The sequence below is a fragment of the Barbus barbus genome, assembly GCF_936440315.1.
Source record: "Barbus barbus genome assembly, chromosome: 6".
NCBI classification, from domain to species: Eukaryota; Metazoa; Chordata; class Actinopteri; order Cypriniformes; family Cyprinidae; genus Barbus; species Barbus barbus.
Genome location: NC_136734.1, coordinates 12,219,619 through 12,245,748, shown reverse-complemented (window position 1 = coordinate 12,245,748; position 26,130 = coordinate 12,219,619). Strand labels below are relative to the sequence as shown.

The 26,130-nt window shown below is 37.2% G+C and overlaps 1 protein-coding gene across 4 annotated transcripts in view; it reads right to left on the bottom strand.

Annotated features, from left to right (window-relative positions):
- Positions 1-26,130, bottom strand: part of taf6 (TAF6 RNA polymerase II, TATA box binding protein (TBP)-associated factor) — an 80,986-nt gene that overhangs the window by 18,240 nt on the left and 36,616 nt on the right. For all 4 annotated transcript variants that reach the window (XM_079418322.1, XM_079418325.1, XM_079418323.1 and 1 more), the window contains 3 exons: positions 10,645-10,746; positions 10,067-10,249; positions 9,825-9,899 (listed from right to left, as the gene is read on the bottom strand). In XM_079418322.1, the coding sequence (XP_079274448.1) occupies positions 9,825-9,899; positions 10,067-10,249; positions 10,645-10,746 (360 nt within the window). The remainder of the gene's footprint in view (positions 1-9,824; positions 9,900-10,066; positions 10,250-10,644; positions 10,747-26,130) is intronic.

The window sequence follows — 26,130 nt, the reverse complement described above, 5'->3', positions numbered from 1 at the left end:
GCCGACCGATATGGGGTTTTTGGGGCTGATGGCGATGCCGATTTCAGGGAGTAAAAAGTCCGATATCGATATATCGGCCGATATTCTTTGTGTGTATATTATAGTAGAAAGTCTCTTATGCTCACCAAGGCTACATTTATTTGTTAAATAATACAGTAAACACTATAATATTGTTAAATATTGTCAATTTAAAATATCTATTTGAATGTTTTAACATATAGGCTACTGTATTTCCTGTGATCAATGCATCAATATTCAGCATCAATATGTCGGTCTTTAGTGTCACACGATCCTTCAGAAATCATTCTAATATGCTGATTTGCTGCTCAGTACCATTTATGATTATTATCAATGTTGTAAACATTTGTGCCGCTTAATATTTTTGAGGAAACTATTTTTTTCACGATTCTCTTATGAATGTTTGAAATTGTCCTTTTTTTTGTCAGATGTGAAACGGGACTTCAGTTTAATGTCATGGATTTGTCATAGCGTAACGCCGCATCCACAGCAAAGAACATCACTAGGTTGTATTTGCTTTTGTCACATCGCGCCACTCGCGTCTGGTGTAGACACGTTGTTTTGGTATTTGTGAATCTTAACAGGGGTAGACAATAAGGGAAATTTGCCACTGGCCCTCTGGGCCAGTGTCTTTTGAAGTTCACTGGCCCAGGTCAACGCGTCGGGTATTGATCCCAATAATCACGAAAAAGAACATAGGTTTCATACACGTTAACTTTTCTCTAACTTACTTGTCTGCATATGTGGGCATTGATCTGCAGAGCTCACAGTAAACCTCTTTTTTTTCTTGATCGTAGCCCAGCTAGGGGTGGGCGATATGGGAAAAATATCATATCACGATTTTTTTTTAGAAATATCACGATTCACGATTTTATCACGATTCTTTGTCATGTTGGTTTTACAAGTTGTCTGAGCATTACAGCCAAACTAGAAAGACAAAGCCTTTCAAGGTAACAAAAAACCAAAAAAAAGACATGGCAGATATTTAGGCCAAAGTGGGCGAAGATAAAAATCTTTGTCATCATTCTATCTTTCTTATTTTTTAATAAGAACAAAGATAGAAATTACAAATACACATAATATACAAATAAAAAACAGTGCTTTATTTTCAGGTACAATAGGTGTATTTAGCAGAGCATTCAATGAAATTGAATGAACAAATATAAAAATAAAACACTAGATAGACTGATTCCTAAAGCAACTGTATTCAAGTTTTTCAGTCAAGAATAGTGAGTGATTTTTCTCTGTGTTTTGTTGTTTTGTTAACGTTAAATGAATAGTTCCCCCAAAAATTTATATTCTGTCATCTGTCTGTCAATTCTGTCATAATGTTTTATTTTTATACCATCATTTACTCAAGTAGTTTTAAACCTGAATGAGTTTCTTTCTTCTGCTGAACATAAATGCTATTTTGAAGAAGGTGGAAAACCAAACAGTTGCTGGTCGACTTCCATAGGATTGTTCTTTCCTGCTATCAAAGACAATGTGGACCAGCAACTGTTTGGTTACCCTCATTCTTTAAAATATCTTATTTTGGGTTCAGCACAAGAAATTAATAGAGGTTTGGGACAACATGTGAGTGAGTAAATAATGACAGAAATTAAATTTTAGGGTGAACTATCCCTTTAATGACAGTCGACAGCATGTTTAGTGTCCTGTCCGTTTAAGAGCTGCACGCATCTAATATACAGGCACGCATCTGTTTCTCTCTTAACTATTTACTTCCATTTTAGAGATAACCAACTGAGTCTGTATGTAAACCTTGTGTGTTTTGACAGTATTAGCGCAAAAGATAAGTTAGTTGAGTAATCAGGCGCTGTTAGACAGGCTTTTTAGTGCGCGTGCTTCAGGTGTATGCGCTCAGAAAAAGCGCGCAAATGAAACATTTAACCAGAAAGGCTTGTGTGCAAATAATGTACTTCTGCGATCGTGAATAAGTGCAGTGTCCTGTCAGAGTAACTCTACTGCTGTATGTGGTGTTGTACAGTATATAGAGACGGAGGAGCCAGAACTGTATTTGACAGAATGTGTGCTGTAGCACGATATTACCATATTTCTTCAAAAGCAGATCGTGGAGACATTTTTATCGTCCACGATCAAAAATCGTCATATCGCACACCCCTAAGCCCAGCCAATTCCAGCGGTCTCGCCACTGGGGCTGAAACTTTCTCTGCCTTTTCTTTTCGTATTCCCTTTCGCTTTCCCTCAATTCCTCTGGTGATTTTCTCTTCCTTGCCTTCTCTTTTTTACCCGGCGTTTGGCCGGGTGATGTGGGTTTCAGAAACATGTAGCCTAGCTTAATAGTAGCTATAGGTAGGTGCTGAGCAGCAGTGTGCAGTTTGCGCGCGTAACCGCGGGAGCGAGCAAGGCGGTGCAGCTGTCGGGATCACGTAACGTGTTAGCGGTGGTTACCGAGACGATTAAACAGAAATCAAAACACAGAACCACAGGTAATTAATGTGAAATTAGACTTTTTTTAATCGAGGCATTATTTTTACTGGCCCCACCGGGCTAGTGGTTTGAGCGATCTGGTGGCCCTGACGGTTTTAAAAGTACGTCCGGGCCACCGGGCCAATTATATTGTCGACCCCAGCTTAAGTATATTCATAATTTGCTTTATGTTTACCTGGCACTGGCAGTCCTTTCACAACTTGTAACTTACATGCTTAGAGCAGAACCATGCATCATTCATTTATATTTCTACATGGCTCCCTGCAATACAACTCTGATTCTTCAAATCGTGCCATCTAGTGTTATGTTATTGATACAACCACAACTGCTACAACTGATAACGGAGCGCTCAAGCGTGTACTGCATGTTGCGGTCATTAAAATGTGTAAAATTTATATTTTGCATTCAATTATTTTCTTATCAGGCAAGTGGCCGCATGATAAGCGGGAAAATTACGCAGTGTAGTCTTCATCACTCTGCAGAAGTTTCTTTTGCAAAATAATCTGCTGACGGTACACTATCCCTCAGCCTGACATACATGAACACATTTTTAGCAATGATAACTCAAATGTGGTGATAAAACACTTATAATGATGTGACAAAAATATGTAATGGAGCCAAGTTATTTAACAATTTAACAATAAACTTTAACAATAAAATGAGTCTGACATCAGTGCACTTAACAGTAAACTTCACCTCACTTATAAATAACTTTAAAACACAAACAATTAGTGCGTTAACAGGCGATACATTTTTTCAGTTTAACCCGTTAAAAACATTTAATGGTTAAAAAACTACGGTTTGCCACCACACTCACAACTGCTGTTTCGGTCTCTTTTTTCTTGACAAGAACCATCGTTTATTTAAACACAGAACGTCTTTATGACCACATCAAATGGGAGCCAGTTTCAGACGCGCGCTCCAGCTTCACTTCAGCAGCAGGCACGAGTCAAACGAGCATGGAAATGGTACAATTGCACCACAAATGCGGTCGCGTGCACTTGTAGCCTGTCTCATTTCATATCAAATCACGAAAGAAACTACGAGCATGCAATGTCATAGTTATGTTGACAGTTAAGTCATGAAGTTACCAAAAAGGCAATTAAAGCGGGCTCATAAAACCTCTTGTTATATGAGTCAACATTTCTCTGAAATGCAGTGGTTTTCCAAACTGTCCTGGAGCAGCACTGTTTCCCTCACCTAACACATTCGATTCAACTCAATAGTAGAGACTTTAAGATTTGAACTGAAGTGGGTCAGAACAGGTAAAGTGATGCGTGTCAGATCTGCTTCACGTTCAGCAGCGGCAGCTCTTAAAGGGACAGCAGATAAAAAAAACTAATAACCAGCTGCTGTGATGTCTGATAATCAAAGATCTAAAAAGAAAAAAAAGAAAAAAAAGGAAAATCAATAACTTTTGTAGGCTTAAAGATTCATCTATATTTAATTTAGAATTTAATGTTTGATAAATTCATTCAATTTCTGTCTATTTCCTGCTTGCTGAAGGGCACAGGTAAATATGACATTTATTATAATGAGTTTATGTGAAGATTGTTTTAAGTTTGCTTAAATTAGAAGTTATTTTCCATGGTCTAATAAATGTTAAAATTGATACCTGTAATGTTGAATGGCTAATCAATTAAAAAAAAAATATATATTTCATAGAGACATCAGAGTGATACTGGCCTTCAGTCATAAAAAAGATGCCATTATACAACTATTAAAAATATACTGTATTTATGTTGTTCCTACATTAATTTGAAGATTGAAGGTGAAAGGAAGGTGAAAATTATTGCAATGTAAAAGCATTTTTAAAAATTTTAATGTTAGGCGGGAATGTGCGATAAATTAGTTAATTTTTTTAATCGATTGACAGCACTAATATATATATTAGGGTGGCCCTTATTTTTGGACTTTTGAAATATTCTGCTCTCACCCTCCCAGTCAACTCTCCTTAATGAGAAATGGAAACAAACCAAATTTTGCTGAGATTGGACTACGTTTAGAGTGTGCTCAACAAAGTTGAAATTCTTCATATAGTCTAAATGACAATAACAGCACATAATTTGTAATTATACAAAACCATTAGTAAACTGTGAATTATATTAAAAACGGGAACACAGAACAGTGTTGTTAGTCTTAAAATTTTAAATTACATTGGTGCCGATAGCCTTGTAGACAGTGCGCTGATATGTAGAGCCGTTGCGCTTCAGGTTTTGAGTTCGAGTCCCAGCTCGTGGACCTAGTAACGAACACTCGTAATGAAGAAATTAAAAGTGTTCTGCCATTGTCGTGACACGTTGTCAAGTATGGTAACCCATACTCAGAATTTTTGCTCTACATTTAACCCATCAAAGTGCACATATACAGCAGTGAGTAGTGAACACAATTCACATAAACCATGAACACACACCCGGGAGCAGTAGACAGCCATTTGCTCAAGCACCAACTGGAGCAGTTTGAGATTTGGTGTCTTGCTCAAGGGCACCTTAGTGGTATTGAGGGTGGAAGAGAACGCTGGTCATTCACTCCCCCCACCTACAATCCCTGCTGGTAACGAGACTCGAACCCATTACCTTCAGTTTACAAGTCTGACTCTAACCATTAGGCCTAAAAAGAGACATTCTTTGAGCACTACCACACTACGCCGTGAAGGACTGAAATCCTGCAGTGCCCACAAGGTCCCCCTGCTCAAGAAATCACATGTACAGGCCTGTCTGAAGTTTGCCAGTGATTCAGAGGAAAACTGGGTGAAAGTGTTGTAGCCAGATGAGACCAAAATCGAGCACTTTGGCATCGACTCAACTCGCCGTGTTTGGAGGAGGAGGAATACTGCCTATGGTGCCAAGAACACCATCCCTACCGTCAAACATGGAGGTGGAAACATTATGCTTTGGGGGTGTTTCTTTAACTGCCTGCTCGACCAAATGTTTGAGCACATTTTGAGTCGCTATATTTTATTGAGAGGAGTACCTAACTTAACTCAAGCTGAGCCATCTCTACCATCTGGTTGAGGTATATTATGCCAAAAAAATCCACTAGATGTCAAACAGCACTTGTCACAACACTTCCTCTAACATGGATGTCAGAAACACACTGCCAAAACAACAAAAGGAATTCATCAGGGGCAAGAAGTTGAAGGTTTTAGACTGGCCAAGTCAATCTCCAGACTTAAACCCTATAGAGCATGCCTTTTACCTACTAAAGAGGAAAGTGAAGGGGGAAACCCCTCAATATAAACAACAACGGAAAGAGGCTGCACTGAAAGCCTGGAAAAGCATCACAAAAGAAGAATGCAAAAGTTTGGTGATATCAATGGCTCACAGGCTTGATGCAGTTATTGAAAGCAAAGGATTTGCAACTAAATATTAAGTCTTTTTCACTTTAATCTGTTAATTCTACATGAAAAATGTGTGGGTTCAAACAAAAGATGATATCTTCTAAGTTGTGTGTCAGATCCAGATGTAAATACCTGGAAATAAAAGTCGGCATGTAAATCTCTTGTCTGATATTCATCTTTTGATGTCAAATCCAAATGATTTCAGTCTACATCAAAAATAAAGGAACTGGCCTCACTGTCCCAGTACCTTTGGAGGGGAGTGTATATATATATATATATATATGATAAAATTACTACTGTTTATACACATTTGACAGGAAAGCACTAAGCTTGAGTTGGGAAGCTTACAAAATTTATTTTATTAACAACAGAAACATACGCAAAATCAGATTTTTATGTAGAAACAGTATATATTGTACTCTTATTAAATGTACCATTATTCTTCTATATCTAGTATTATATGGAAATGACCAACAACTTGCAGTGATTGTGTGATTTAGTCACAAATTGAAGAAAAGTTTGTTTTTCAAGGCACTTTGTGACTTTTCTTACTTCATACATGAAAAAAGTGCAAAACTCTGACAAAATCTGATTTCTTGATTTTATCATTTCAAAATATAAAGGAAAAAGCAGCAATAAATGACTAATAAGCCAATAAGTGCTCATCGGCTGCCACCTACAGGTCATAATTTGATTTGATGTATTTACATAAGTGTTCACCACAGTATATTTTGGTCATCCCATTAAAAATAACATTCAAATTGGATCATTTTTGAGCTTTAAAGTGTTGGAAACAGTTTAATGCTTGAAATGCTTGTAAGTTATTGAAAAATTGCTTGAATTTCTCACTTAATTTCCAGCGATATCGTCGACCTGATTACAAAGACGCTATTTAAACTGAACTGAGCTGGATGATGACATCACTGAATTCAATAATGAAATGCCTTTAACTGAAAATCTTTTTTTTTTTTTATCTTTTAATTTTACATTATTGACACACTATTTTCCTTTTCTGATATTGTGCAGTTGCTTTGACACAATTTACTTTGTTAAAAGCGCTATATAAATAAAGGTGACAATTTACTTTGTTAAAAGCGCTATATAAATAAAGGTGACTTGACTTGACTCTCAAGAGGTTGTACAAACCCTGAAATGAATAATGTAATAACATTCGACTATTTCTGCCACAACACAATAGTATAGGCTACTGTAATTAGTGTTACTGCTTCTGGTTTTCTACGTCAGTGCCATTTGATCTATTTATAACACAGAATTCTGTGCAGAATTTCAATGCATTTCACTACACCTCTCAGCAATCTTTATTCATTCTGTGGCGAATTCAAACCCTTTTCACTGGATCTCACAGCGCTGTGCTGTAACAGTGTCGCGAAATCAACTTTGGTTCCTGAGTAAAGCTGTTCTGAGCTCGGACAAATTTGTTTGCGTCTCTGTCCCAGCTGATAAACTGATTTTGTTATGCTTTTGTTTCATTTGCCATTTGATGTTTCTCATATGCAACAGAAATGGCAGCGCTTACGAGTTGGGCAACGTGGTGGTTGCGCCAGTGCGACCGCTCATAAAATGCAGTCGCACCATCAGAAAAAATGGTTGCAAAATGTGACCATTTGGTTGCAGTCTGAAGCCCTGAATATACTTTTATATTGAAATAATTTCACATTAAATCTTCAAATTAATGTATAAAACAACATGAAGACAGTATATTTTTAATATTTGTTTAATATTAATTAATATTGTTTAATGGCATCTTTTTTATGACTGAAGGCCAGTATCAGTGATACCATTTCTACTGATGTCTCTAACATTTATTTGACTTAAAATAACTTCAAATTTAAGTGAACTTTAAAGGTGCCATAGAATGAAAAACTGTCTTTACCTTGGCATAGTTAAATAATAACAGTTCTGTGCATGGAAATGACATACAGTGAGCCTCAAACACCATAGTTTCCTCCTCCTTACGTAAATTTCGTGAATAAAAAAGACCACTGAAAAACAGGCGAATCAGAACATAACACCGACTGTGACGCAACAGTCGGGATCACTAATAGTTACGCCCCCAACATTTGCATAAACCCGCCCTTGTTCTAGGCCAGCCGCATCATCGGAAGTTCTGCAGGTATTGTAAATAAACAAGCGCGGACAACAGCGAAAATGGCAGCCCATGGAAATAAATGTTATGTTCCAGGCTGTGCAGGGGATGTGAAGTACAGGGATGGGTTGGTGTCTGTATTCAGAAAGGCACGGAAAGCAAATAACGTGTTCTAATAAAATAACGCGAGCCACTAAAGGGACATGGTTAGCTCCTTGCTAGCTGTAGCCTGTTACAGTACATAAGATTTCACGTACCACATAAACAGAGTAAGGAGAGATGAGGATGATGGCGAATGATTTACAGATCCTTAGCACCACTGACAAGCATCTGATCTTGTATAATTTGTGGTAAGTACTGCCACTCCATAGTATAAACATAGTTTGTGCGATCGCATATCTTGAAAGTGAAACTATAACGTGATCGACCGGTCATTCAAAAGCAGTTTCAATGCCTCGCGCATTAATAACGGCTCCATGATGCCCGCATTTTATATACAGTATAATTACCCGACGATATAACTGCGAGAGAAAGTATATAAATATATATTTTCCTCCCTGTGTTTCCTTTTTGCTGATGAGCCGCAATGTGAAACAGCCAATCGGAGCAGAGCTCATTATATTCATGACCCTGCCAAATAAGCCAATAACAGACCGTTTCATTCTAGGGAGAAATCCTAGAGTTGCAAATTGACATGATTTTTTGCCCTTGCCTAAGCCACATACGTTCTACGTAGATATCAGAGAACAATTTAAAATACTGTATCAATGCATTCTATGGCACCTTTAAACAATCTTCACATAAATCCATTATAATAAATGTCATATTTACCTGTGCCCTTCAGCAGAAATATACAGAAATTGAAGTTATCAAACACAAAATTCTAAATGAAATATAGATGAATCTTTAAAGCTATAAAAGTGATTGATTTCCTCTTTTTTATTTGATTAACAGACATCACAGTAGCTGGTTATTAGGTTATTTTGGCTGCTATTTTTTTAAGAGCTGCAGCTACTGAACATGATGCAGATTTGACACGCATCATATTTTCTCTCAAATTTCTTTACCTTTTAAGACCCACTTCAGGTCTTAAAGTCTCTACTAATGAGCTGAATCCAGTGTGTTAGATGAGAGAGACAGTGCTGGGCTGCTCCAGGACAGTTTTGAATACTATTTCAGAGACATGACAGAGTGTAACTCATATAATATATATCACATGCATGCAATTTTAAGTCAGCTTTTATCACCTTTTTGGTAACTTCATGACTTAACTGACCATGACATTGCATGCATGTAGTTTATTTCGCGTTTTGATATGAAATGACACAGGCTACAGCGCGCGCCAGCCCCTTTGAGCGTGCAATCGAAGAGCATGCGCTACGAGCACAGTACCGTTTCCACGCTCGTTTGACTCGTGCCTGGTGCTGAAGTGAAGCTGGAGCATGAGTCTGAAACGTCTACCGTTTGATGTGGTCATAAAGACGTTATACGACTAAGTAAATGCAATTCTTGTCAAGAGAAAATGAGACAGATGCAGCAGTTATTAAGACAGCAGATGCTGAAAAAAAATCACAGACAAATCTATGCCACTCATTCACACAGAGACATGCAGAACATGCAGACCTAATAGCGACATGCACTGACTGGCTGTTGTGTTTATTTCTGCTGTGTGGTTGGTAGTTAGATTCATCTATACCGAATAAAAATGTCCAGAGATTATTGTCACCGACATAAATTTTATCACACTCTCGCCATGACACTATTTATCACCCAGCCCTAATGTACTGATCAATTAACATTCAAGACCCTAAGAAAAATGGCACAGAAATGTCAAATAAAAAGTCTAACTATAAATGCTTCCAAAGCATTAAATATAGTTTTAGATGACAGTAAATGAAGGAGGCTCACATCATGCCCAAGTTCAGCAAGTCCAGCAATGCAGCCATAACGAGTCGTCCACTGAGTTTTATCATCCAACAATGCCTGACAATTGAAAAAAGACAAAACATTATGAAGGATACTTCAAACTTTTTAGACAACTTCTGGTGCTTTAGCTTATCAGGTATATTTGTTATACTTACATAAAACTAATAATAGTTTGTAAACACACAATAACTCTAAATCTCAAGTCCATGCACAGTGTCCACTACCTTAGTAAAGGTCTTGGTGATACGTGACTGGATGTTGTTGGTTGTCGTGCTGAACGTCTTGCAGCTCTGAGCCATCAGCCGGGCAGCAAAGTCTCGCAGAGCCCAGTGATTGTCCACGTCAGGCCTCAGACATAGCTGCTTACTCACAATACACGTCACCACAGCTGGGATCAACTCATGGAGCTAAAAGAGAGTGAAAGTAGTTACATGAAGAAAAATATAATTTTCCTAGAACTTTTTAGATGAAACCATTTGTACTACAAAAAACACATAGAAAGTTTAAGAACTCAAAGTGTCCTTCACAGCCAAAAAAAACCAAACAAATAAAATAATTTACTGTAACCTGAAAAACAGCTTTTATATGCAAATTAGTCAGTCTATCATAACACAGCATGTTTACATAGAACTTGTAACGGTACAGCAGCAAAACAAGTTCTTAATTCTAAAGGTCAAAGAGAGAGTTAACATGATGTTGAAAAACTAATCAAAACGGTAAAATAAAATTGGCAACATTTTAGATTTATGAGATGTAAATAAAGTATATGTTATTATTAGTATGTAGTGTTTGAATTGCTTACATATTTCTCTAAATATAGAGTTGGATTGTCCATTAAAGCCTTCACCATCCTCATTAAGTATATCAGCAGAGCCAGATTATTCTGAACAACATTTACACGGACCTGAAAGAGAAGGCAATAACACTTATTCTTGTTATAACAATATAGAGGATCTTTGTATGCTTTCTATATATAGTAATTCATAATTCAGTATTTAATTAAAAAAGTTTCAGGAGTGACATCCGTATTGTGATAATTTGTATAATGCGGGATTCACTCTTGAAATAGCAATGATTAACACAGTGATAATGACTGCAATGGATGGGACAAAAAAAATTGTCAAAACATTGACAATTAATGTGCATTAAGCAATGAAAATTCAAACTAATAAATGCATATATATAATACATATATATATATATATATATATAAGCGAGGTGGGCGATATGACTTCTACGATAGGGTTGGTTGGTATTTTACTATAGGGTTGGGAGATAAGGCAAAAATATCATATGATTTTTTTTATATAAAATATAATATAATATAAAAATATACAAGATAACAAAATATAAAATAAAAAAAAGAATGGCAGACATTTAGGCCAAAGTGGGCAAAGATAAAATCTTTGTCATTATTTTTTTATTAAAAAATAAGAGCAAAGATAGGCTACACGTTACAAATACACATATAATAATAATATAAAAATAAAACAAACAGTGCTTTATTTTTCAGGTACAGTAGGTATTGTGACGAGTCGGCTGCCTCTCCCCTTATTATCATCACCACCCTGTCCCGTATTCGCTGCCCTTCACCAGGCTCCCGACGGGAGTGGGTGTGTGAGAGAGGAGGGGCGCTGAACAGCCAGGGCTGGCGGCGTGTGATGAGGCGCACCTGATGTGAATAGAGCCTCATCACCGCCGCTGTTTAAATGCAGAGCGCGCCTCTCCTCGGGAGACCGGTCTCTTCCCCGTGCATGCACGCTGGTGTCCTCGTGGGTCCAGGAAGGGAGAGTTGAGGGATTCCCGCACCACCGGAGACGTGAGCTGCCGGACCCGTAGAGTATGGATGGAATTCCGCACCTGTTTGACGGCTGACGGGCCAGGATGCCGGGCCGTTCTATCCCCCGGAAGCGCCACGGGCAAAGGATGGATGATACCGCTCAGACTCCGCCCCTTACCTGGACCCTTCTTCCCGAACACTGCCCTCCTTTACAAGTCCGTAGCACGACGAGGATACCAGATTCCCGGTTTTATTTTGGACACTTTTTCCCCTTGGACACTTATTTTGATATTTTTGTTTAATAAAAGCCTCTCCGAGGCCTGACGCCACGCCCACTGTGTCTGTCGTTTGCTCCTCCCGCCACAGTATATTTAGCAGTACAATTCAAGAAATTTAATTAACAAATATAAAAATAAAAACACTATATACACCTACAGTATATACATAAATTATACATTGACTCTTATTAAAGCAACTCTATTAAAGTTCTTCAGTCAAGAGCAGTGAGTGATTCTTCTCTGTGTGTTTTGTTTTATTACCATCACCCAAAAATGATCATTCTGTCATCATTTACTCACTCTCGAGTTTTTTTAAAACCCGAATGAGTTTCTTTCTTCAGCAGAACATAAAACTTATTTTGAAGAATGTGGGTAACCAAACAGTTGCTGGACCCCAGTGACTTCCATAAAATTTCATGATTTTTTTTTCCCCACTATCAAAGTCAGCAGGGACTAGCTACTCTTTGGTTACCCACATTCTTCAAAATATATTTTTTTGTGTTCAGCACAAGAAAAAAATGAATACAGGTTTGGGACATGTGAGTGAGTAATGACAGAAATGTCATTTTTGGGTGAACTATCACTTTAATGACAATCGGCAGCATGTTTAGTACTGTCGTTTAAGACCTGCACACATCTAATATACAGTTGCGCATACGTTTTCTCTCTCAGCTGTTTACTTTCACTTTAGACATAACCAAGTGTGTAATCCTTATATATGTATTATATGTAATCCTTGTGTGTTTTTGACAGTATTAGGGAATCAGACACAAAAAGATAGCTTAGTCCAGTAATTATGCACTGTCTGACGGGCTATAGTGTGCACGCGCTTCAGGTGTACATTCTCAAAGTGCCCATCAGAACAGCACACGAATTAAATGTTTAACCAGCACATGAAATTAATGTACTGCTGAGTTAACATTTGATGTGAATGTATGTCGTGTTGTACAGTATATTGAGACGGAGGCGCGCTGTAAAACAATACTATGATAGACATTTTAATCATCCACGATCAAAAATTGTCATATCGCACACCCCTATTTTACAATCAGTGTTGGGTGTAACTAGTTACTAAGTAATTAGTTACTGTAATTTAATTACTTTTCCCTTGAAAAAGTAAAGTAAGGGATTACTTTTATTGTTTTCTGTAATTTAATTACAGTTACTTCTTATGTAATTGAACTTAATACTGTGAGAACATTTATATACAACACAATAGTGGATTTAACATCAAAATTTTAAGTCTAACCTTAAAATGCATGCTTTTTATGTACCCTTCTCACTTTAAATACTTTGGTGAGTTTATAAGAATATTGGTAACACTTTAGGGTCCAATTCTCAATATTAAGTAGTTGGTTTATTAACATAATAATTCCCCTGGGAATCTAGAAGAAAAGACTTAAACTTTGTTACTTAAAAACAAGTGGCTTTTTGGCCATCATTCTCAAGGCCTTCATCAGACATCAAGAACAGATCTATCACACACTGCTTTATAAACACTTACATTAAAAAAATAAAAATAAATAAAAATTAGAGTATCACATTTCTCAATAAAACATACCATAATCTATTTCATGATTAAGCCCTTTGGGAAACTAAAAAGAAAATCCAAATGTTTACCTGGACCTACAGTTCATATCAAAATCTCCTCCCTGGCTTGGTGAAACAACTTCAATGCCAAAATAAAAGAACTCACAGATAGAATGTGAACGCTCTATAAATTTATATTTTACTGGGTTACTAACATCACCATGTCTTACGGTACTATGATGTTCACTTTTTTTTTTTTCAGTTCTCTTGATGTTTCATCATCAGAACAATCCATAGAGGAAATTAAAATAACATTGATCACAAGATATAGGAAAATTGCAAAATTCCAATAGCCTACTCATGAAAGGCGCTGCAGAGCTTGCAAATCCCCTTTAAACTGATAATGACTTAAAATGTAAATATAGGCATTGGCCCGATATGAAAAAATATGCAGATATGTCTTGCCGATAAGAGGATTAACTTACAAGTGCTCAGGGTGTGTTAGCAATTAGATCATGTCAGCAGTGTGGTCATTCTTGAAGAGAACTTTTGCCTGAATGACAAAAACTCTTTTGCCTTAGACCAGTGGTTTTCAAACTTGTCCTGCAAGCACCCCTTGTCCTGCAAATTTTCCTTAGACCATCTACAAATGCTAAATCTTACAATAAAATTGTAAGGTTACCACTGCATCTTTCTGAAAAGAAAAAAAAAATGCAGCAATTGATATTTAGTTGATTTATAATTATTTTCAATGCTTTCAATGTACTGTGATCAGGGCTGTCCTTTGGGCAGTGCAACTGGTGCGACCACACCAGGCCCCACCCTTTGGGGGGTCTCGCGGCATGGGAAAATATTTAAAATATTAATAATTTTGAAAAAATTAAGCATCATGATTAATTTATTTCAGCATTTCAGTTGATTTTATTAGGTAAGAGTTAATTCAAAATAATTATCTGAGCCTTATAAGGGATAAACTAAATTTATTAAAATGTTTAATTTGTGACTCTGACGCTGCTTTGCAGTTTTTGCACCTTATCAGTCACCTACCTAATTGCTTAAACATGTTTGAAAAAAACATGTCTGGGGCTGAAAAAAGGAGTAACAAAAAGAAAAAAGCAAGAATTAAAGGCATCCCTAGAAGGCTCATTGGACCGATTTATAAGACAACGTGTGGAAACAAGGACTGAGGAGTACGAAGAGAGAGAACAAGACGGAGACAGAGAGCGGGAAAAGGAGCAGGAAGATGGACATGCAGATGTGGGTTTAGATGACGTTTTCACTCCTCCTGATGCAGAAAAAATGGCGTTGGTTGTGCTGCTGCTACCAGGTCAGACCCCGAATCAGTTTCAGTCACATGCATTGAAGAAATTGTGGAAGACATCACTGACCCTGCTAATTGGACAGAAAAGGTGTCTAGAATGACTAGGCTCTGTCATTCAGAAACATGGCTTTTCATATCACTGCTATGCTGATGACACTCAACTCTACCTCTCATACCATTCGGATGATCCGACTGCTCGCTCGCATCTCAGCTTGTCTAAGAGACATTTCTTGCCGGATGAAGGACCATCACCTTCAACTCAGCCTTGCCAAGACAGAACTGCTTGTGGTTCCAACAAACCCATCACTTCATCACAATTTCACCATCCACTTAGGCACATCAACCATAACTCCTTCAAAAACAGCCAGAAACCTTGGAGTTGTAATTGATGTTCAGCTGAATTTCTCAGAAAACATTGCTAAAACTGCCCGGTCCAGCAGATTTACTTTATTCAACATCAAGAAGATCTTTCAGAACATGCTACACAATTCCTTGTTCAAGCTCTTGTTTTCTCCAGGCTGGACTGTTGCAATGCTCTCTTGGCAGGTCTTCCAGCCAGTTTTATCAAACCTTTACAATTAATACAGAATGCGGCTGCAAGATTAATTTTTAATGAGCAGAAAAGAACTCGTCACACTTCTATTCATCAATTTGCACTGGCTACCAATAGCTGCTCGCATAAAATTCAAGGCACTGATGTTTGCCTACAAAATCACCACTGGCTCTGCTCCCCTTTACCTAAATTCACTACTTCAGACTCATGTGCCCTCTAGAAGCTTGCATTCTGGAAGTGACCGGCACATTATTGTGCCATCCCAAAGAGGCACAAAATCACTTTCACAGACTTTTACATTAACTGTTCCCTCTTGGTAGAATGACCTGCCCAACCCAATCCGACCATCTTCAAGAAACAGCTAAAATAGTAACTCTAGCACTCTCTATTCTAATTCTGTTTTATCTATTTGTTTTCTTGTTTATTTAAAAAACAAAAACAAAAAACAAACAAAAAAGACCTGTAACACCAGCTTTCTCTAGTCTATCTGTTATATAACAAAATAAAATAAAAAAATAACCCCTTGCTATATGTACTGTGTTAGGCTAACTGAGACTTGTCATTGTCAGGGTTCAAGTCACTTCGGTCTAGTTTATTCATGGTTTTGTGACAGAGCCCTGACACTCCCTTCTTGTCTTGTTTTCTGGTGAGCACGCTGCTTCGAGTGTGCTCGAGCTGCGCGCTCTCTCGTCTGCGTGCGCCGTTTCATGTTGGGGCGTGGTGTTCGGATCCCGGCACTCCTGTCTTGTTCAGACTCAGTTCTGGTTTCGTGTCGAGGTTCGGACACTCACGCTCCAGGTTGTTCTTGCTGTGGGAGCGTGCGATTTCAGGTTAGCTTGGGCCGTGCGCTCCTCTGTGTGTGTGTGTTTTGTTCGGCACGCAGTTCGGTTTCGGCCACGTGCTTTTTCTCGTTTTGTTTTACTCTGTGTTGCACGCAGCTTGTTTTTTCACTGGCTGTGTGCTTTCATGTTTGTTTGTTTTTTGTGAGCACGTGGCTTATGAGTCTCATTAGCTGCGTGTTCGTGTCCGGTTTTACACATGGCTAGTGATTTTGTTTTGCTGGCCATATGCTTGTGTTTTTGTTTTGTGTGAGCACATGGCTTGTCTTGTTTGGTTCTATGTGCCATGTGCTCTCATGTCAATTGTCTTGACCCCACCCACCTTGTTTCCTGATTATTGGTTAATTTGCCCCACCTGTGTTTACTCGTTACCCTCCTCATTTGCTCCCTTTATAATTTCCTTGTGTTTGCAGTCCGGTGCCGGTTCGTCGTTGATGTTACCCTGTGTGAAGTCTTGCCTTGCCTGGCCTAGCCTTGTCCTGCCTTGCCAGTCTGTTTTCCCCTACGGGGTAGTTTTTGTTTGTTGATTTAATTTTTATTATTAATAAAGCCCTATTTCATCCTGCAAGTGAGTCCTCGCTCTCATCCCTTCACCCACACCTGACAGTCATAGCACTAGCTTATTATTGCTCTTTTGTTGACTAAATGTAAATGTAAAAGCTTATCAGTAAGGTGACAGACATGCTAGTGGAAAGAGGGCCTTTGAAAATCGTTTGAGCATGTCTTTCCTAGAAATAACAAAAACTGACATTTTTCAGAGGAGTACTATTGTAGAAAACTGCCAAACCGAGAAACGTCGAAAGAAATTGGCTGGTTTATTTCAAAAAGCAGATGCTGTTTTTTTGTTTTTGCTGCATATTGTTCGGTTCAATCACATCAATGATCACATAATTAACTTAACAAAATGGCTTGAGATGTGCCGACGTTTACAGGGAAGTAAGACGAACTGGCTCAACGTGAGATTAATCGGGAGCAAGCACACACTGTCAGGCTGTGCTGATTCGTATTCTAGCTTCTGTTCAGAATTTATCACTGAACAATCTAGCATTTCGTGGTACAAATGCAAAACTGTACGAGCCAAATAATGGGAACTTTTTGGGTTTTATTGAAATGATTGCAAAATTTGACCCCACAATACAAGAGCATATCCGACACATTAAAAATAATGAAATCCACGACCGCTATTTTGGGCCTTCTATCCAGAATGTAATTATTTTGATGGCAAATAATGTAAAAAAACGCAATTATCCATGTTGTAAAGACCTCTAAATACTTCTCTGCAATTCTAGACTGCACGTCAGACATGAGTCATCAAGAAGAAATGTCCCTTGTACTTCGATTTGTAAATATATCGCAGGAAGAAAGCATCAGGGAACATTTTCTCGACTTCATACAGACTACAGATCAGACAGGACAAGGACTATGAGACTCCCTCCTGGTATCCATCAATAGAATGGGCCTCCTTATAAGCGACTGTCGTGGGCAAGGATATGACAATGGGGCTAATATGAAGGGACAAAGTAAAGGTGTTCAAGCGCTTATCCTCCGTCTCAATCCCCGTGCGTTTTTCATCTCCTGTGGTAGTCACAGTCTGAATTTAGTTTTGGGCGATACGGCAAAGTCTTGTCCCAAAGAAATAGCATTTTTCAGAGTGGTATAACGAATTGCAATTCACACTCTTTGCATCTTTGACAAAACGATGGCAGATACTAAAGAAAAATTCATCGATCACTCCTAAACCTTTATCCAACACATGGTGGGAATGTCGGATCGAAAGTGTAAAAGCAATTCGCTACCAGACTAGTCAAATCAGGGATGCTTTACAGGAGATAGCTGATACCAGCAATGATCCAAAATTGAAAAGTGAAGCTGAGTCTCTTGTAAATTATGAGTTACAAAACTTTGAATTAATTTTCGCAATGGTCATTTGGCATCGCTGTAAACTCAGTGAATAAACATTTGCAATTGAAAGACATGCAACTGGACGTGGCTCTTACATTTGTTAAGGGATTAATTGATTTCCTTCAAAAATTAAGAGCAACAGTATTTACGTCTACTAAAGTAACAGTGACCGAGATTGCTTTGGAATTAGAGGTTGAGCCAAAATTCATAGATAAGCACGACGAACGAAAGGCAAAGGACACTGATATTTCTCCAGAGAAAATGTTTGAAACAGATTACTTTTTAGTAATCATCGACAAATCCCTAGTGTCTTTAAATTCACGATTTCAACAAATACAGGATTTCCAAGATAAGTTTGGTTTTTCACTTAATGTCGCCAAATTGGGTGTAATGATGGATGAAGAAATGAAAGATTACTGCATGAAACTCAGCCTTGCTTTGTCTGATAGAGACAAACATGAAATTGATGACATTAAGAACCATCTAGGGACAACTATGTCACAGGAGAGGTTATGTGGACTGGAAATGTTATCAGTTGAAAGAGACATTGCTTCTGACATGGACTATGGAAATTTGATAACGGAGTTTGCTGCAAGGAAGGGCGGAAATATTCCACTTTAGCGTGATGGGCAAGTTATTCTTTAAAAGCCTATGATGAATTGAATTCTAACATTCCGTGAAGAGATTAGTGTAATTCTGTAATTACTGTTGTTCTGTATCATTATTATTATTATTATTATTCAGATATGCAGTGAATTGTGTTTTTGTGTGTGTGCACTTTGGGTTACTTTTGTCAAGATATCACTTTTTCATTGGTATGGTGTGTTAGTGCTGTTTGTCTGCATGGAAGAAGTTGCTCATGTTTCTTGTTCTTCATGAATATGAGTGAGAATATGTGATCACAAACATAAAAAAGCCCTATTGTTGTTGATTGTTCCTCATTTTGTTCTCAAAATTGATTGCATGATGTTTTTACTCGCTGTCACAAACACTGTTGTTCGTTACCATGACAGCTGCGCATTCGTGTTTAAAGCGGTTTTCCTGAATAAAAAGTAACTAGGCGACTAGATCGCAGACAAAAAAAAAAAAACCCCACTGTATTTCACAGGGTCAGAATTGATTTTGCACATTTAAATTCTATTTGTGTATTTGATAAACGATTCACTGTAGTAGCATTTAATATGCTAGATTTAATTTTATATAAAGTTGACAGAAAAAGCGCCAGGTGGGCCCCGCCCCATGCTTTGGACGTTCCTGACTGTCATTATAAAATAACTTCATTATTGTTTATTTAATTCTAACAAATTGCTTGTTAAGGTTTTGTTAAAAACTAATCAAAATTAAAAAATAATTTGTTTATCATTTCCGCACAGGACAGATTTGGTGCGGTTTCCAAACAAAAGGAAATATATCTGTATACGCACTAGGGCTGGGCGATATGTCAAAAATATCTTATCGATAATCGGCGTAAAAAATATTGCGATATCCGATAATATCGTCTACCCAAGCTCCACCTCCACCACGCCCCGCCCCAGCCGAGACAACATTGCCGACATGCACCATAAACACAGTTCAGTTCAGTTTGGTCTTAATTATTGCCACATTAAAGTTTCGTTTTTACTTTTTCTTAGTTTGTGTTTAAACTAACAGAAAACATTAGCTTTACTGTTATATTGGTGTTGCTAATAATTTCCATTCTGTTCTTATCAAGTTTGAAAAGAATTTTGTTTTTTGAGGAGAACTGTTGAGGAAAAATAATAGAACCCAATTTTAAGTTCATCATGGTGAAGTTGGACATTCTGGCGGTGATTGTAAGAATGATAAATGCATGTTGATGTCATTAATAAATGCCTCCATTCATTCATTAATTTAATATCTTGAATAAAATATGCCTATTTTCCGATGTCTCTCTTTCTTTTTGGCACTGTGTAGACATTTCATGATGGTAAGTATAATGTCCTTGAATACAACAATTGTTGCGTTGTTTTAAAACTTGTAGTCAAGCTATAACGTAGGCTGTTTGATATTTATCATGTATGACTAAAATCATGCAGGGATTAAAAACGAATTCTGAGCAAAAACGTTTTTTTTCTTTTCCGGTAGCCTAGTTCAGAGGTCTCTTTTGGCCTGTTTTTAACGAAATAAAAATAACTACTTTTCATTTAGAAGCGGGGTAATTTTTAAATTTCATTTTTGTATTTAAATTTTTATAATTTTAGTTTTATTATTCAAAATACAATGCCCACAATATAATTTTCAGTGTTGGGCTGCCGAAACTCCGAACGCGTGCATGCTGAGATAGGCCTAGGCTAGAACTATAATGCCTTAATCTGTTTGCAACAAAACTTTATAGTTTTGTTGCAAATGAATTAAGAATTTAAAGTGCTATATCTCAGCTTAATTATACTGTATACACCATTTAAAAAAATCTGTAAAAATGTGCGTTGTGAAGGAACAATATTTAAGTTGAACTAATTTTATTACTTGGGCTTAGCTGAGAAGACATATTATATTAAGTATTTATATTATATTTTAAAAACATTAAATGAATGGTTATTTTCAAATCCAGTCAACATTCAGAATGCCAATGTTTAACTGAACAAATCCAGCCAACACTGAGATCATTCCGCATGTGCACGAGCTTGAGTGACTTTGCGGGAGAAACAGTGCCGCCATCTTGTCAAGTTCACGCGTCAGGTAAGTCCCACTAAATAAATGTTTGGTTTTTTTTTACTAAATTTAACGAGAAAATCATGCAACATATTCAATTTTCTTGAGTGGACATTTAGAAAGTGTTTTAAGAGTTGTATATCCTAAGAAAAGTGGGTATAAGACAGTGTATGTCAAGTTCAGGCGTCAGGTAAGTGGCACTGAATAAATATTTGTACTTAACATTAGACTGAATTTATCAAAACATATATTTAAAAGGTGTAAATGTTTTATTTAAAACATTTATACACAAACGTAAACATACAACATATATAAAAACAGAATAAGCGTTGTATATGTCTGAGGGAAATTTAAGTGAAGGGAATGTGGTCTTTCACCTTGTGCATAGAACACTTCAATATCAATTGACGCTGTGTTACTATAATGAATTTTAGCTAATTTTGGCTTCTTGTATAATATTTTTTGTGTTTCCGTGAATATGGATATGAAGAGATTGCGCGGTCTTTCTCTCTTTTATAAGCCATAATGCTTAATACGTTAAACGAAATCTATGAAACGTGTAACAATGTAAACCACAGTAATGTGCTCATTTGAAGTTAACATAGGCGTGTTGAATGGGTTTTTGCGTGTGTAAACTTTTGCAATTGTCCCGTGAAGTAAAAAGACTAACAACAAGCCACGGTGAAATGTCGCTCTTTTCAAACAGGCAGATTAATGTTACATGCCGTTTCTGGTCTCGTGAATGGCGCTTCGGAAGAGAAGTTCATCGTTCCAAACTACAAAGAACAACTGAATCATTTCACAGCGTCTCAGTCAGTTCCCTATGTAGTGAATGAGTAGATCGTGCACACGAGTCCCTGCAAAGGGAAAGACCATGGCTCAGTAAACACTGGGACAACTGATCAATCAATTTGTAAAACGTCACCATTTATCAACAATAGGCAGGACCGTTATATTTTGATATTATTTTTATGCTATTTGAGGTAACTTAGCCCTATAATATGAAATCTACATGGTCTATTACAAATCCAGTCTGCATCAATGCTCCCTGTTGTGCAATGTATTGTGGAATGGATTTGCAACTTCTGTTTCATCAAAAATGTAATTAACTGATATTGATACATTGTAAATGATTTAAAAGGCATCATTTCATTTTTTTAACTTAAAATGTACTTTTCTTTCTCCATTAGGGTGTGGCCAAAGGTTTCACTGGTGCTTTGTCATCATTGCAAGATTTCAGATGCAACCCAGTCAGTTCTTCCAAGGCACCAAACACTGGCACGTGATCAGACTGCTCCACTGCAACTACATACTGTGTGTACTTTCATAGTCTCAGCCTCAGACATCATGCCCATGGAACGTTGGCTAAAAGTCTGATGCATATGGCACACTTAGCTGGAAACACTTCAGGAGTTTCGAAGTCGTCATCAGACTGATTAGATTATACAGGATTTCTGGGAGACGTGTGTGTCCCGTTCTTTAACGTTCTGCCTGGAAACAAAAATGCTGTGGTGCCAAACCCCCTCCCGAAAGCCGTTGTGTTTACAACTGATGACGAGCGCTTGCCAGGATCACCTAAATGCTGAATTTTCAAAAGTATGTGAAAATTTTAAAGTTTGCAGCATAGAATCTTTAAAATATGTCTGAGAGATTTACACACTGTTATTGTGGCGACATTTCCACGCCCCAAAACATGAAGCGGAACAAAACTAAACATGATTGGTTGCTTTACCTGTCAGTCATATGACCTCTTGGCCGGGCCTTGGCCATTCAAAGTGGCCAAAGTTCCCAGACCTTCAGCTGTCAGTCTAAAGGTCTGGCTACGCGAGACAAGTACTTTCAAGACTAGGAGTTTATTGTTTTCATTCCAGGTAATACGTGCAAATGTTTAGAGTTTTTACTATGATTATAATGTGCTTTACTGTTCTCAGTGGCATCTATGTTAATATTAGTCTGTTTCATTCTTATTCCGAGATGAAGGTAGCCACCTGTTCCTTATCAAGATCAGATGGTCACTGCAGTCACCCAGATCCAGTCCGTATCCAGATCTGATGGTCACTGCAGTCACCCAGATCCAGTCCGTATCCAGATCAGATGGTGGATCAGCACGTAGAGATGACCTCTATAGTCTGGCCAGAGGAGAACTGCCCCCCGACTGTGCCTGGTCGCTCCCAAGGTTTTCTACTCAATCTCTGTCACCGATGGAATTTTGGGTCCATGCCACAGTCGCCTTTGGCTTACTTATTTGGGGACGCTTGGCTGATTGCACAGACATAATTGGAAGAGAGCTAAACTGGATGATGTCAACACCGAATCACCAATGAACTGACTTTAACTGGAAAAATTACTTTTTTATTGTCCTCTTGCATTATTGACAAACTATTTTCCTGTTTGACTCTGTAAAGCTGCTTTGACACAATCAGTATTGTATAAAGCGCTATGTAAATAAAGGTGACTTGATTTGATTTTATATACTGGTTCATTTTGTTTATTTTTTGACTTGCTAACATTTTGTTTAGCTTGTTTAGTTTTTTCTTAGTTCATTAAACAAAGTTTAAACTGAATTTTGTAGTTGTTTTACAGATGTAATGTTTGTCAACTGGAGATTGGACTTGGATAGTTCACCCAAAAATGAAAATTTGCTGTTAGTTTACTGACCCTTAGGCCATCCAAAATGTAGGTGACTTTTTTTCTTCATTCCTGTATGTTTAGTTTGTATGAAAAATTTTATAAATGGAGATTGTTATTAAATAAAGGCTATTATGTGATGCAAAGTGTGTGTTTTTAGTGACTGATAAACACCAGTTAATAATTTTTAATAATTTTTTAAACTATAAAAATATGTTTATATAGTTCCCTGTTAATACTGTTAAGTGCTTTGACACAATCTGTATTGTTAAAAGCGCTATATAAATAAAAGTGACTTGACTTGGCAATTTCTTATGATGCCCAAATAATAAGGAGTAAACGGTTAAATTTTAATTAACATAACTTGCTGTAGTCTTCTAAATGTTTGACCAATTAAAACATTTTAGTTGAATGGACTATAAAATAGTTCACTAAAGGTTGAGCCAACTAAAAAATAACAATTCAGATAACACTTTGAAGTTAGAAATTGACTGAACGTAAAATTTCTGTGGAACTAAATAATAATGACTAAATACTAAATAATATACTAATACTAATACTATAATAATATAATTATTACTAAATTACTAAATAATAATTAGTTGAAACCGCTTGAAATTTTTTACAGTGTAGGTAGATATCCAGGGAGGGATACAACGATCCCATTTTTTCAGAACCGATCCGATACCGAAAATTCTGAGTATCTGCTGATACTGATCTGATACCAGATTAGTCTTCTTTAAATCTCTATTTCTATAGCCTACTTCTGTGTGTTGACCTGATCATCACTCTTTTGTGTGTTAAACACAATCCGCTAAATATAGACAACTTCCTTTTAATGACAAATAACAAATAAAAATTATAATCATAATTTATGACAAAAATACTATTATAAACTAGGTTAGTGGATAATTCAGCAGCAAAAGTTACTCTAGAAAAATCACGGACACAATAATTTTATAAAATCTAAACATTTAGTAAAACATTTACATTTATGCATTTAGCAGACGCTTTTATCCAAAGTGACTTACATTGCATTCAAGTTACAATTTTTACATTTTATCAGCTCTTGCTTTCCCTGGGAATCGAGCCCATGACCTTGGCGTTGCTAGCGCCATGCTCTACTATTTGAGCTACAGGAAAGCCATTATGGAAAGCCATAAAACAACATTATTTAGTGGGAACAAATAAAAATAAGTGTAGGACTAAATCTGGTAAAATGTTACACATTTCTCTTTGTATCGTTATAAAATATATTCATGAAAAACAAGTAAATATATTTATATATAAAAATATATAATATAAAATGATAAGACATTTCGTTCAAATGTATAGACGTTTCATCGGGCGCACTCCCCTGGCCCGAAATTAACTTCCGGTCTATGTTTGTTTCTCAGTCTGGTTAGTGGCACCGGCTACAAACGCAGTTAAAGTTAAAGTGATGAGTAATGAAGTTAGGCTCAGGTTGTTGTGCTGCGGGATGTGTTTCCAATACATTTATTTATTTGTAGCGACCTGCCACGATAGCAAAACTGACCGATTTTCCAAAAGGCTTCGTTGAAAGGCTTTGGCTTTCCTGTAGCTCAAATAGTAGAGCATGGCGCTAGCAACGCCAAGGTCATGGGTTCGATTCCCAGGGAAAGCAAAAGCTGATAAAATGTAAAAACTGTAACTTGAATGCAATGTAAGTCGCGTCTGCTAAATGCATAAATGAATAAACATGAGCACATTTCACTTACTTCACTTTCACTTTCAAAACGAGGTGTGGGTGTTTTTATATTACTGTATTTCTGAAAGAAGACAATGTTCGATGTCATTTTCATTTCATCTTGCATGTAATGCCTGATAAAGCAGCGTTTGTAAGCTCAGCACTGCTTTGTCTACAGCTTCCCGTTACCGGGGAAACCTGTAGTTCTCTCACTTTAAAGCGCCTCCTGCTGGCAGAGAATGAATTTGCATTTTCAATAAGTCTGTCTTGATTTACGCAGCAAACATATTTAGCTTGTTATCAAAAAATAATCTACTTTAGAGGGACTTAGCTGTTGTTATTGATTCTATTTGGATGTCTACTGGAAGTTAAGTTAGGGCCACAAAAGCACGCATGCGCAGTAACATGTTTATGTTGTTGCTGTTGAAACCGTCTATAACACAGTAATAAAAGCAGCAAAATATGATAGATAGGACAGAACAAGAAAGACTATTAATAATCTTTCATTACGCAAAATTATTATAATACAAAAGGCTCCAACAAAGAGTGGCACAAAGTGCTTATGCTTAGTGGGCAAAAAAAAATATTTTGATGCCCGCATTTAAAAAAGTTATAAATTGATTTGCATTTTAATGAGTCAAATAAGTATTTGATCCCCTATCAATAAGCAGGATTTCTGGCTCCCAGGTGTCTTTTTACAGGTAAGGAGCTGAGATTAGGAACACTCTCTTAAAGGGACTGCTCCTAATCTCAGGTGGTTACCTGTATAAAATAGCAATCAATCAATCAATCAGATTCCAAACTCTCCACCATGGCCAAGACCAAAGAGCTGTCAAAGGATGTCAGGGACAAGATTGTAGACCTACACAAGGCTGGTAGGTCATGAGAACTGTGAGGAATCAGCCCAGAACTACACGGGAGGATTTTGTCAATGATCTCAAGGCAGTTGGGACCATAGTCACCAAGAAAACAACTGGTAACACTACGCCGTGAAGGACTGAAATCCTGCAGCACCTGCAAGGTCCCCCTGCTCAAGAAAGCACATGTACAGGCCCGTCTGAAGTTTGCCAATGATTCAG